Source organism: Schistocerca nitens, chromosome 4 (genome assembly GCF_023898315.1).
Source record: "Schistocerca nitens isolate TAMUIC-IGC-003100 chromosome 4, iqSchNite1.1, whole genome shotgun sequence".
Lineage (NCBI taxonomy): Eukaryota > Metazoa > Arthropoda > Insecta > Orthoptera > Acrididae > Schistocerca > Schistocerca nitens.
Window position 1 is genome coordinate 786382018 of NC_064617.1, and position 13277 is coordinate 786395294.

Below are 13277 nucleotides of genomic sequence, written 5' to 3' on the forward strand. Positions count from 1 at the left end.
AGTCAAATGAAAACCTTAAATTTGTAGTAACAAATTGAAATTTCGCGCCGTTATCTTGCAAGTTGGTAAGCGTGCTACAAACAGCGTGCAGAATGGCCTGTAGGTGGCAGCATAGTGCAGATGCACACATACTACGCAGTATCAGTATAAAGATGGCCGCCCCACTTGCGACTTGCACCAGGGAAGAACGGCGTTCTGTTATTCGGTTTTTGCGTAGTGAAGGTGTGAAACCTATTGAAATTCATCGACCAATGAAGGTTCAGGACGGTGATGCATGTTTGTCACAGCAGAAAGTCTACGAATGGAGTAGGAAGTTTGCAAATGGTGTGACTTCAGTGGAAGATACTCCTCGTCCACGTCAGGCACAATGAGTTGTGACTCAACAGAACATTGCAGCAGTTGAAGCCATAGTGAAGGAAAACCGCCGAGTGACACTGAATGACATTGCAGCATGTTTACAGATTAGTCATGGGTCAGCACACAACATTGTGCATGATGTGCTCCAGTTTCACAGAGTGTCTGCAAGATGGGTGCCATGGCAGCTGACTCCTGAAATGAGAGAACGACTTGTTGATGCTTGTAAAGAACTTCTTCGGCACTTTTAACGAGAAGGTGATGGCTTCCTTGCAAGAATAGCTACTGGGGACGAAATCTGGGTTCACTTCCACCAACCGGAAACGAAGAGAGCGAGCAGGGAATGGCGCCTTTCCTCTATCACCAAAACCAAAGAAGTTTCGAACAGAACTATCAGCAGGGAAGGTAATGCTGACTCTCTTTAGGGATGAAAAAGGCGTCATTTTGGAGCATTATATGCCTAGAGGGACCACTGTCACCAGTGCATCATACACAGATCACCTAAAAAATCATCTGTGGCCTGCAATCAAATCAAAGCGACGTGAATTGCTGTCAGCAGGTGTCCTTTTGCAACATGACAATGCAAGGCCCCACACTGCCTGTACAACAGTTGCAACAATCACAGACCTGCATTTTGAGTGTCTTCCTCATTCACCATACTCACCAGACCTTGCCCCAAATGATTTCCATATGTTTGGACCACTCAAAGACGCAATGGGAGGAAAGAAGTTTCGTTCTGATGAAAAGGTACGCCACGCGGTGCATGAGTGGTTGCGCGGACTACCAAAAGAATTTTTTTCTAAAGGAATGTATGCACTTTGTAAGCGCTGGAGGACTTGCATTGAGCATGGGGGAGATTATGTTGAAAAGTGATACAACGTTGTACCACTTCTGCACAATAAATAATATTTAAAAAAAAAAAGGTTTTCATTTGACTCACCCTTTCAAATTCTTCGAAAAGGTTAATTTTGTAGCCCTTGCCAATTATCGAAAAATTTCCATATTGGGCAAGGATGGAGGAGGAAGTGAGTGTTTCTCTGTTTTTCCGTGGTCTGCAAAAGCTGACTTATACGACTTCTCGCCATCTTTGCTGAGCAAGTGCTCACGAAAGCGGGTCTTAAATGCCCTCCCTGTCTGTAACTCGAACACATATTACATTATATTTTATATACTCCAGATTTGAGGAATTTATCAGTTGGAGGTTTCTCGTTGTGTATAAAGAGCGACTTGGGGGCATAATTGATGGTAAAAGACGTAGTGAGATCATACATTTTGAGTTAATTGGCTATACGATATGAAATGTTACCTGTAAATGGAATTGTAGTGTATGTTTTAAGAGTAAGGCCAATTCATTAAGTGTAGGAGAAATTATGTTCTTATTTGTTTTATTATTATTAAGTTTCTGTACAACGTTTGCTTCACATCCGTTACTGGCCGCTATATACTTAAGTTATTAAGTTCTGTAGCAATAGCAGAAGGGGTTAGGAGCACCTGGACATCAAATCACTCAGTGAGTCACTGAACTGCTTCCATACTAAAATTAACTTTATATATAAAATACAAAATTAACATAATGAACTGAGTTTTCTGGACCTGAAACTATGTTCAGTAGACGGTAAAATTAACTTTGATATTTACAAGAAACTTATCACAACAGATAACAATATCCAAGCCTCTTCTTGACACCCCTTTAAGCACAAGTTGGCATTCTTTCACCCTATGAACGACTGTATCACTGAGGTGCCCCTAACCCTTCTGCTGTTGCTACAGAACTTAGTAACTGAAAGTATAAAGCGGTCAGTAATGGATGTGAAGCAAACCTTGCACAAAAACTTAATAACAATAAAACAAATCAGAATATAATTTCTCCTACACTTAATAAAGTGGTCTTACCATTAAAACATACACTACAATTCCATTTATAGGTAACATTTCATATCGTATAGCCAATTAATTTAAAAAATATGACCTCACTGTGATATTTACCATCAACTGTGCCCCAAAGTCGCTCTTTAAACTTGATGAGAAACCTCCGACTGACAAATTCCACGAATTTTGCGTATATAAAGAACAGTGTACTCGTAATATATGTCCTAGTGTTTACATAGTAAAGACAGGAAGGGAATTTAAGACCCGCTTTCGTGAGCACTTGCTCCACAAAGATGGCGAGAATTCGTATGAGTCAGCTTTTGCAGACCACGTCACAGCACAGAAACACTCACTTCCTCCCCCATCCTTGCATCTTACACATAATTGACAAGGGCATCCAAATGAACCTTTTAGAAAAATTTGAACTATACAAACATTCTCACCTAAATTCAAAAGATTTGTAGAATGATCAACTTGCGATAAAAAAACAGATACTATTTTGATTGCATATTATCTCGTATAAAAGGTAAAAATCAACCTATTTCTTCGTTATGTGTCATGTTTTTTTTTTTTTTCAAATATATTCTATATAACTTCTTTATATTTTTTAGATGTGCTTTTATGCACGTTCCTCGCTGTTAACGCAACAGATACATAGATATGTTTCAATTACTGTAAATTGTCAAACAGTGTTTAAAATAATCATACATATATTTTTGCACATACCAGGGCATTATCCTTCTATGACGAAGGTACTGATTGTTTGCTAAACTAAATAAGTGGGTGTAATATACTTTTTATACTTCACGTAAATGTACAGCCAAGGTCTAAAGATTTATAACATCCCTACCTTTGTAAGCTTCTGAAGATGACAAATTAATTTATCGAAACCGGTAAAGCAAAATAAAATTTACTACTGACTGAAAATTTATCCCGAAAAAACATAGGGATTACAATTATAAATAACTTAAATTGGAACCGACACATAGAAAATGTAGTGGAGAATACAGACCAAAAACTGAATTTGGTTGGCAGAACACGTGGACGACGTAACCTATCTATTAAAGAGGCAGCCTACACTATACTTGTTCGTTCTCTGTTAAAATGCTGCTCCACAAGTATGTGATCCTTACCAGATAGGACTGACGAGAGAATCGAAATACTTCAAAGAAGGGGAGATTTGTAAATCCAACAGGAGGGGACCAAAGTCAGGAACTCTTCAATCTTCTCTCGTAAGCATAATAAAAGCATATAAAAACTGAATAACTTTTTTTTCACCAAAAATTATATTTTTATTATGTTAGCCTAAAAGTATATAAAAACTGATAATACCTTAAGGTTCGCCGAAATTATATTTTTCTTAGGTTAGCCTCAGTACATTGCTGGAAATTAAAATTGCAAGACGTTAAATGCAGCATGCAGCAAATTCATGTTTGGATATGCAAATCCACATTTCTGGATCAACTGCACAAAGCACGTAGCAGTAACGCCATCTATGTATTGTAAATGCGTTTGAATATTGGTTGTCGTGAAAAGATCGTATTATGCCTCGTGTAAGAAACAGAAATGTCTACCAGCACTCGTCAAACTTTGACAGTGGCAGGATCGTGACCTACCGATTGACGATATTCCTGCTCACGTTGGAAGTATCCCATGACAGGCATGCAAACTCGTACTCTGTCTATCTCTCCTAAGAGTCATCAGGCGCATTTTCCCTGGTATTTCGGCAGATGTCAGCACTATTTAAAGTGTAGCTGCAGTCAACCCAAACAAATCCTGCTCATCGCGTATTTCATGCGACGCCCAGCGCCAATGGAGAGCGTCGGTTTTTTTCCTGTCACGAACAAAATGGTTTTTAAAGCGGACTGTTACGTGCCCATTCGATAAAGCGACCCCAAATTAGTCTAGTACGTGATTCGGTTTATCAATAAATATTAGCAGGATCAGTAAAACATGAAGAATACTGTCCTGGCCCTCGCTGACTGCTACGCCCTACAGAAGCGCAGCTCAGCCACTGTTAGAGTTCCGATTATTCTTTGTATTCTACTGTTCCTGTTAATATTTATCGATAACACGAATAACGCGTCAGACTAATCTAGGATCGCTCTGTCAAATGGGCCTCCACTTTAAACATCAGTTTGTTTGTAATGAATGGTAAACAAACCGACGCTTTTCATCGATGTCGGGTGGCGTATGACAGACGTGATGAGCAGGATTTGTTTGGGCTGACTATAGCTACAGGTTTTAAAAACGAAATTGCAGATACCTGCCGAAATACCGGAGAAAATGCGCCTGACAACCCATAGGAGAGAAACCCCGGTAGAATCGATGTTCAGGGAGGTTATTCTCAACGCCATGTAAGATCTTAGCGGCCCCGTGCAACTATTGTCTGAAAGGAAAGACATGTACTTTGTTCTGCGAGTTCGCACTGCCGTGGCACATACCTAGAGTCAAAAAATAGGCGTCTCTCCAGCAGACATGTCGACGTCTGGGGAGTTAACGGGATATGAGCACGGCGACCATTGTAGCTTTCCTCGACGCAGCAGGAGAGAGAGATGCGCAGATAGAGGAGCGTCCAGCGACAACAATGGTCAAACCAATCGTTCCATGTCGTCTTTCCATAGGAGTCCCTGTTCTATGCACAGCATCACGAGGGATGTCTCCTTGTGTGGGAGGCTCCTAAAAGCAAAAACGTTACCAAATTGAATTCCACGTCGTCATAGGGGTCTAGCATGTGACGTGACGTTTCTGGCTGCCATTGGGTACACAATAATACCGCTTTTGGTCCATAAATATGGAAATCTGGACGGCAGGCGCTACACTTCTGACCTTTTAAGGTGTTGCCAGTGCCGTCCTAATCTACCGTGATACAGAGGGTGTAAGACTGGTAGACTGGTCAGTACTATCTCCCGATTTCTCGCCACTGAAAACATTTAGTCATAGTTTGTCGAGACTGGGCAACCGCTAGTCTCTGACAGACATGAGCCCTGGCACAGAATCAAAGCAGCATAAGCTTGCATACAGCCATTGTTGCTGACAGTGTATTAAATTTCCACATCTTGTACCCCCAAGTAGCCACTGTATTATATACGCACAATAAGTAAAGCCTACATCTGCCTGTACAATCATACTCTGCAAACTACCGTACGGTGTACGGCGGAGGTTACATCGTACCACTACTAGTCATTTCGTCTCCTCTACTCGCTAATAGAGTGAGGGACAAACGACTGTCTAGAAGCCTCCGTGCAAGCCCTAGTTTCTCACATCTTATCTTCGTAGTCCCTAGGCGAAACGCATCGTACCTTTGCGGCAGAAGAATCGTTCTGCAGTCGGCCTCAAATGACAGTTCTCCAAATTTGCGAAATAGGCCGCACAGAAAGGGCATCGTCTTCCCTCCAGAGATTCCCATTTGTGTTGACGAAGAGTCTCCGTAATACTTGCGTGCTGATCGATGCTACCGGTAACAGAAGGCACTAGCTTTCTATACGCCGTCTCCTTTTTGGATGGGCTGCACTTCCGCAAAATTCTCCCAATAAAACGAAGTCGACCATTCGCCTTCCCTTATGCCAACCTGACCTGCTCATTCCATTTTATTTCGCTATGCAACGTTGCGCCTAGATATTTAATCGAAGTTACTGTGTCATGCTGCACCCTATTGCTGTTTTCGAACGTTACAGGACTGTTTTCCACTGATCCGCATTAACTCACTTTTCTACATTTAAAACTAGCTGTCATTCATCACATGAACTACAAATTTTGTCTAAGTCATATTGTATATTCCTACAGTCACTCAAAGAAGACATCTTCCGGTGCATCACAGCGTCATCAGCAGACAGCCGTAAATAGCTGTTCACCCATTCTGCCAAATCATTTATACGTATAGAGAATAAAAGCGGTCGAATCACATTTCCCTGGAGCACTCCTGAAGATATCTTTGTGCTTGATGAAGACTCGGCGTTGGGGACCATGTATTGAATTCTGTTACTTAAAAAGTCTTCGAGCCACTCACAATTCTAGGAACCTAGACCGTAGGCTCGGACCTTCGTCAATAATCTGCAGTGGGAACCGTGTCAAATCCTTTCCGGAAATCTAACTTTATGGAAGCCGCCTGTTGTCTTCCATCCATGGTCTGTAAGATATGTGAGAAAAGGACAAGCTGAGCTTCGTCCGAGCACACCGACGTTGAGGATATTGCTCTCTAATTATGCGGATCAGTCCTTTTACCTTTCTTATGTCCAGGAGTCACGAATGTTTTTTTTTCTTTTTTTAGATTCGCTTGCGACTTCTTCCTTTGCAAGGCATTCGCGATAAATGAAGGCTAAGCACGTGGCAAACCCCGCAGAGTACTCACTGTAAAACCGAAATGAGATTCCATCTGGAATGGCGACTCATTTGTTTTCAGCTATTGTAGTGCTTCTCTACGTTACAGATGCCAATTGTATACGCCGGAATTTGCTGTTTTTCCTGGTATTGCAATTCTAATTAACTGAAGTGTACTCCCCACATTTACAGTCTATCCACTGTACATCAAAGGTGTACAATAACCTGTGAGCTAGATGTGTAATTTTACAAAGATTTGTGCAAGCTGTTTGCTGTGCTAGTGGAGCCGCCTAACGTCGCCCGTTTGTACTACCAGCAGCAAGCGGCGCCGGCGCCCAACCACCGCTTCTCGCTGTTCCGCACCTACTGGCTGGTGTGGGCTGTGCTCTTCCAGGCCGCCGTCCACGTCGACTCGCCACGGGGATTCACCGCACGGTACGTACTCATCTCCTTGTTACTAAGCTCATTGGACGTGATACCTGTAATCCCCTTAATTGAGCCCACTGATCACTTCGGGTGTACCAGGCTGTCATGTGACTCTCCAAACGAGGTAAGTCATGGGAGTGAAGACGTGTCTGTAAGCCATTTGATTGTATGGAATCAGCGCGGTGACGTGGGTCGAAGTAGAGTTATGACAACAGCAGGAATGGGCTTTTGCGTTGGGCATGTTCATGACCACACGGTAAATGCTGTAGTCAGTATCAACCTGAACTATTTAGCGCAGGGGTATCCAACCTGTGGCCCGCGGGCAGCATGCGGCCCAAAACAAATATCTACACTGCCCAAGAAGTGAGTCTCTATCACACGACCGGAAAAAATTCAGTAAAATTCAGTTTATGTAAATTATAAATTTCCATACGAAGCTCCCACCACAAGATTCTATTCTCTGACTGGTCCATTTTTTTCAGCAGTTATTGTTAGTAGTGTTAAGTATTTTAAGTGCGGCTCAAAAGAACACGTCTTCTTCCAAAGTGGCCAAGCTAAAAGCACCCCTGGTCTATCGAATCTACAAGGAATTAAGTATCGCTGACAACCATTAACATGGCATAAGAACAGTAGTTGTACAAAGATCCTGACAGAGGCGGGAAAAGACTATCACGCCTTGTTAGTGACAATCGGTTTCAAATGAATTATTAGGGGAGACAGGGGCACGCTTACGCGGATTTATTTCCGGAATTTATTGAATTCTTTTGTTTACATTTATCATGTTAAATTTTTTTAGTTTTATAACATGGTTATTGAAGTATAACTTCGCACATATAATTATAACTCAACATTACATTAAGAGTGCCAAATAATTTTATACAGTCTCAAGTCGAGTGCGTAAATGTGCCCAGGATATGGGGCAAGTTTACGCACCTATGGGGGCACTTTTACACACATCATACTCAGCAGTAAACAAAATTACGCGCTTAGTTACACCAATTAACATGGTAAAATACAAAAATTATACTGACGTAAACAAACATTTTAGCGAACTTCCACCTGTTAGTACAATATGGCCTACATCAGAGTCTGATGATAATGAAAGGCCTATTCATCATCAGTATCCGAGTTACAATTTATGCACACAAAAATGTGTCCCCTGTGACGCAATTGTCGTGAGCCCATCTCCTATGTCTAAGACACTAGACCCATTGTTTATTTCTTTTTGATTGGTTGTATAGTTTGAAGCAGTAAACCCAAACGCAATTTTCGTCCACTTCATCAGACTGCTGCAGGTTATAAGAGGAAGGAAGAAGATGGGCAGAACACTCGTCAGTGTAGGCCTACCAACGTTTTTCCTTGTTCTTGCTTTTAGCACTTTCTTGCCCATACATAACTCTGTCTGCACTAGGATTGTACAATATCAATGTGTCTGAGTAAAAAAAAAAAAATTTACTCTTTCCAAATCCCAGAGACTCCTCTCCAAGGAATCCATGGAAAACGATAAATGTAATGTAATGCAATGTGTAGCAATTTCTACCTTTTATTCTGCTCTTCCTTCATCTTTTTTATCGGGTTTCCAGCTGCTGTTGCTTTATAGTTTCATTGACTGGGATATCAGTTAGACTGGCAGTGTAAAATAGAGCGTGAACGTGTCCCAATAGAACTGCGTAAACGTGCCCCATCCCCATCTTTGAATTACTTACGAAACTACAGTAGTACCTTACAGGTTTTCAGATTACGCAAATATACCTTGTAAAGTAGAATAGTGTCCTGTAAACGAAGATATATTTATCTATTCTCAGATCTAAAACGTATGCTACCTAGGAGCCTCGATATTTGAGTAACTTAAATTATTCACCTTGCACAAAAACGCAGATATATTCTCCGCGCTAAGACGTTCACTCGACTGGTGTCCTGGAGTTTGTGAGAGCCCTCAGTAGATGGCAGTATTAATCGCCCACTGTCGGTAGCGCTCTAGAAAGAATGGCTCCGGACAAAACCGCTCTGCGTTAACGTGACCGGTGCGCAAACGTGCCGCGGTCTCCCCTACTGTCAGGTCCATCTCAGCCGATTCCCGAACGAGCATCACGGCGGGAATCGGATATCTCGCAAAACGACAAACATCAGAGAAACTGGTCGTTAGCTGACTGGATGTGTGTAGTGTCGTTGACGAGTAGGGGTCTTGCACTTTCCCTTTTTCAAATGAAATGAAGCGTCGAGTTCACCGGGAGTCCAAAACAGGTTTAACCCATAGTTTCTAATGGATGTAGCTCAGGCCATAGGTGATTGTGCCATGATTTGTGGGTGACTGGCGATCACTTATTAAGGTTATCACTAATATGGCCATATATCACCCTTCGTTCTACATTTTCATGATGAGTAGACTGTGGGCACCACCGTCTTCCAAACTGACAACGGTCGTGTTGACAAGGCTGCAGAGAAAGGTTTCTGGTTTGATAAACACTAAGGCATCGCCCGACCTTAATCTCATAGGAAGTGTATGGGACTATTTGGGACAGCGGATGTCACGTAGCAATCAGCATAATCGCAATTTGATAGCTATGCGGGGTCTAGTCGTCAGTGAGCCGCTTCAGTTGGACATGGCATATCTGAAGAAACTAGTGGTCACTCTTCCCCTCCAAACTGAAGCTGTTATCAAGACTAGCGGTTATGTTCTACGGTAATATGTGACGTCTGCTGAGAGAGAATATTTTTGACCGTTGTGCAACGTCAAAAAGTAATTAATGTAGATTAATGAAATTTCGGGAATTCATTTGTCTACGTAACTTATTTAAGTTACTAACATCGTAAGATCACTGATTAATGTAAGCGCGAGATAAGCCACTGAAAATGTGAAATGTTGGTACATTAATGGCCGACGTAACCGCTAGAACATTGAATTTAATCATGCAAGCGTGCATGCATTGTGTTGTTCAGGTCCCGATTGTCAGTTCTTGGTATAAAGTTCCATGTCTGTCGCACTTGGTCGTTCAATACAAGGGCGGTTAATGCTGGTTGTGGATGACGCTGGAGTTGGCATGCCGATTGGAGACAGACCTGGTGATCGAGCAGGCCAAGACAACACGTCGATACTGGCAACATGTCGATACTTTGTAGTGCATGTTAGGTGCAATAGAGCTATGTGAGCGAGCGTTATCCTGTTGGAAAACACTCCCAGGGATGGCGTTTGTGATTGGCAGCACAACAGGTCAAACCACCAGACTGACGTGCAAACTTGCAGTCAGGGTGCGTGGAACAACCACGAGAGAGCTCTTGCTGTCATACAAAATCACACCCTAGACCATAACTCCAGGTGTAGGTGCAGTGTGTCTAGCACGCAAACAGGTTGGTTGCAGGCCCCCAAGTAGCCTCCTCCTGTCCAACACGCGGCCATCACTGGCACCGAGACACAATCCGCTTTCATCAGAAAACGAAACAGACTTCCACTCTGCCCTCCAGTGAACTCTCGCTTGACACCACTAAAGTCGCAAATGGCTGCGGTTTGGAGTCAGTGTTCAAATGTTCAAATGTGTGTGAATTTCTAAGGGACCAAACTGCTGATGTCATCGGTCCCTAGGCTTACACACTACTTAAACTAACTTATGCTAAGAATAACACACACACACACCCATGCCCGAGGGAGGACTCGAGCCTCCGACAGGAGGGGGGGGGGGGGGGGGTCAGTGGACTGCACGCTACAAAACGTCTGGCTCGGAGCTGTCCTTGAAGTAACTGATTTTTAACGATTCAGTGTGTCACTGTGGTGCTAACTGCTGCTCGCATTGTTGCTGCAGATGCAGTACGATGCGCCAGAGCCATAGGCCGAACACGATGGTCTTCCCTCTAGGTAGTGTCACGTGCCTGTTCGAAGCTGTCTTCTTGCATCCGTACATTCTCGTGATCACCGCTGCCAGCAATGATGTGCAGAGGCTACATCCTGCCTAGTCTTTCTGCAGTATCGCAGTAGGAATATCCATCTTCTCTTAGCCCTATTAGGTGACCTCGTCCAAACAGAGTCAGCTGTTGATAATGGTGTCTTTGTCGCCTCAAAGACATTCTTGACTAACATCAACTCACCACGTGCAGTCTCAAAGGTAACTAACGCTCACGACCGTTACAGCACAGCATGTATTTAAAGCAAACCTGATTTGCATTCTCATAATGGCGCTGCTATCGCCACTCTTATGCGACTGGCGCGAAATTTTAATAGACATCGTGTTTCAAATGTAAGAACTCGCCTACCAACTTTCGTTTACATGGGAGAGTCCGAGAAGCGAGTGAGATTCCCCATAACAAATGTAACTTCTACAGAGAAGACGGATATAAGTTTCCAGCTTGGTGTCTTCCCGCCATCAAGAAAGTATTTAGTAGATCAACCACGGTCCACGAGGAATAAAAATAGCTGCCAGGAAGTCATGTCTGCGGCGTAACAATACACAGAGGTGGCAAAAGTCGCGAGATACGTCCTAATATCGTGTTGGATCATCTTTTGCCCGGCGTAATGTAGCAACTCAACGTAGCATGTACTTAACAAGACGTCGGAAGTTCCATGCAAAAATAATGAACCATGCTGCTTCTACAGCTGTCCGTAAGGGCCATTTGGGTGGCCATATCATCCGGTCTAATTATGCAGAAAGTTCTTCAAAACAATCGCGAACAACTGTGACCTGGTGACATGGCATATTGTCAACCATAAAAATTTTGTTGTTGTGTGTGAACATGAAGTCCATCAATGACTCAAAATGCAGCATGCAGACCCAATAGCGCCTTTCTTAGCAATCATATACAACCACTCACTTGACGAAACGTATGTTCCTAAAGACTGGAAAGTAGCACAGGTCACGCCAATATTCAAGAAAGGAAATAGGAGTAACCCATTGAATTGCAGACCCATATCACTGACCTCAATTTGCTGCAGGATTTTGGAGCATATACTGTACTCGAACATTATGAATCACCCTGAAGAAAATGACTTAGTGATACATAGCCAACACGGATTCAGAAAATATCGTTCTTGTGCAACACAGCTAGCTCTTTATTCCCATGAAGTACTGAGTGCTGTCGACAAGGGATCTCAGATCGATTTCATATTCCTAGATTTCCAGAAGGCTTCTGATACCGTTCCTCACAAGCGACTGTTAATCAAATTGCGTGCATATGGAGTATCGTCTCAGTTGTGTGACTGGTTTCGTGATTTCCTCTCAGAGAGGTCACAGCTCGTAGTGGCAGACGGTAAATCATCGAGTAGAACAGAAGTGATATCTGACGTTCCGCAAGGTAGTGCCACAGGCCCTCTGCTGTTCCTGATTTACATAAATGATCTAGGTGATAATCTGAGCAGCCCCCTTAGATTGTTTGCTGATGATGCTGTAATTTACCGTCTAGTAAAATCATCAGACGATCAATTCCAATTTCAAAATTATTTCTGTATGGTGCGAAAAAGTGGCAATTGGCACTAAACGAAGTAAAGTGCCATGTCATCCACATGGGTAGTAAAAGAAATCCGATACATTTTGGGTATACGATAAATCGCTCAAAGCTAAAGGCTGTCAGTTCGACTAAATACCTAGGAATTACAGTTACGAATAACTTAAATTGGAAATACCACATAGATAATATTGTGGGGAAGGCGAAATAAAGACTGCGCTTTGTTGGCAGAACACTTAGAAGATGCGACAAACCCACTAAAGAGACAGTCTACATTACACTTGTCCGTCCTCTGCTGGAATACTGCTGCTCGGTGTGGGATCCTTACCAGATAGGATTGACGGAGGACATCGAAAAAGTGCAAAGAAGGGCAGCCCGTTTCGTGTTATCGCGCAATAGGGGTGAGAGTGTCACTGATACGATACGCGAGTCGGGGTCGCAGTCACTGAAACAAAGGCGGTTTTCTTTGCGGCGAGATCTATTTACGAAATGTCAATCAACAACTTTCTCTTCCGAATGCGAAAATATTTTGTTGACACCCACCTACGTAGCGAGAAATGATCATCATAACAAAATAAGAGAAATCAGAGCTCGAACGGAAAGATTTAGGTGTTCCTTTTTCCCACGCGTCATTCGAGAATGGAATGGTAGAGAAGTAGTATGAAAATGGTTCGATGAAGCCTCTGCCAGGCACTTAAATGTCAATTGCAGAGTAACCATGTAGATGTAGATGTAGATGTGGTCCCCAGATTGATTTCGAATCAATGATCCGTTCAGTTGGACCAAAAGACCCAGTCCACTACATGTAAATACAATCCACATAATTTTAGAGCCGCCACCAGCTTGCATAATGCCTCATTGACAACTCGGGTCGGCTT

At 42.8% G+C, this 13277-nt stretch overlaps 1 protein-coding gene across 1 annotated transcript in view; it reads left to right on the forward strand.

Annotated features, from left to right (window-relative positions):
- LOC126252566 (glutamate receptor ionotropic, NMDA 2B) overlaps positions 1 to 13277 on the forward strand; it is an 874952-nt gene that overhangs the window by 705613 nt on the left and 156062 nt on the right. The window contains exon 8 of the mRNA XM_049953467.1: positions 6860 to 6978. Coding sequence (XP_049809424.1) covers positions 6860 to 6978 — 119 coding nt within the window. The remainder of the gene's footprint in view (positions 1 to 6859; positions 6979 to 13277) is intronic.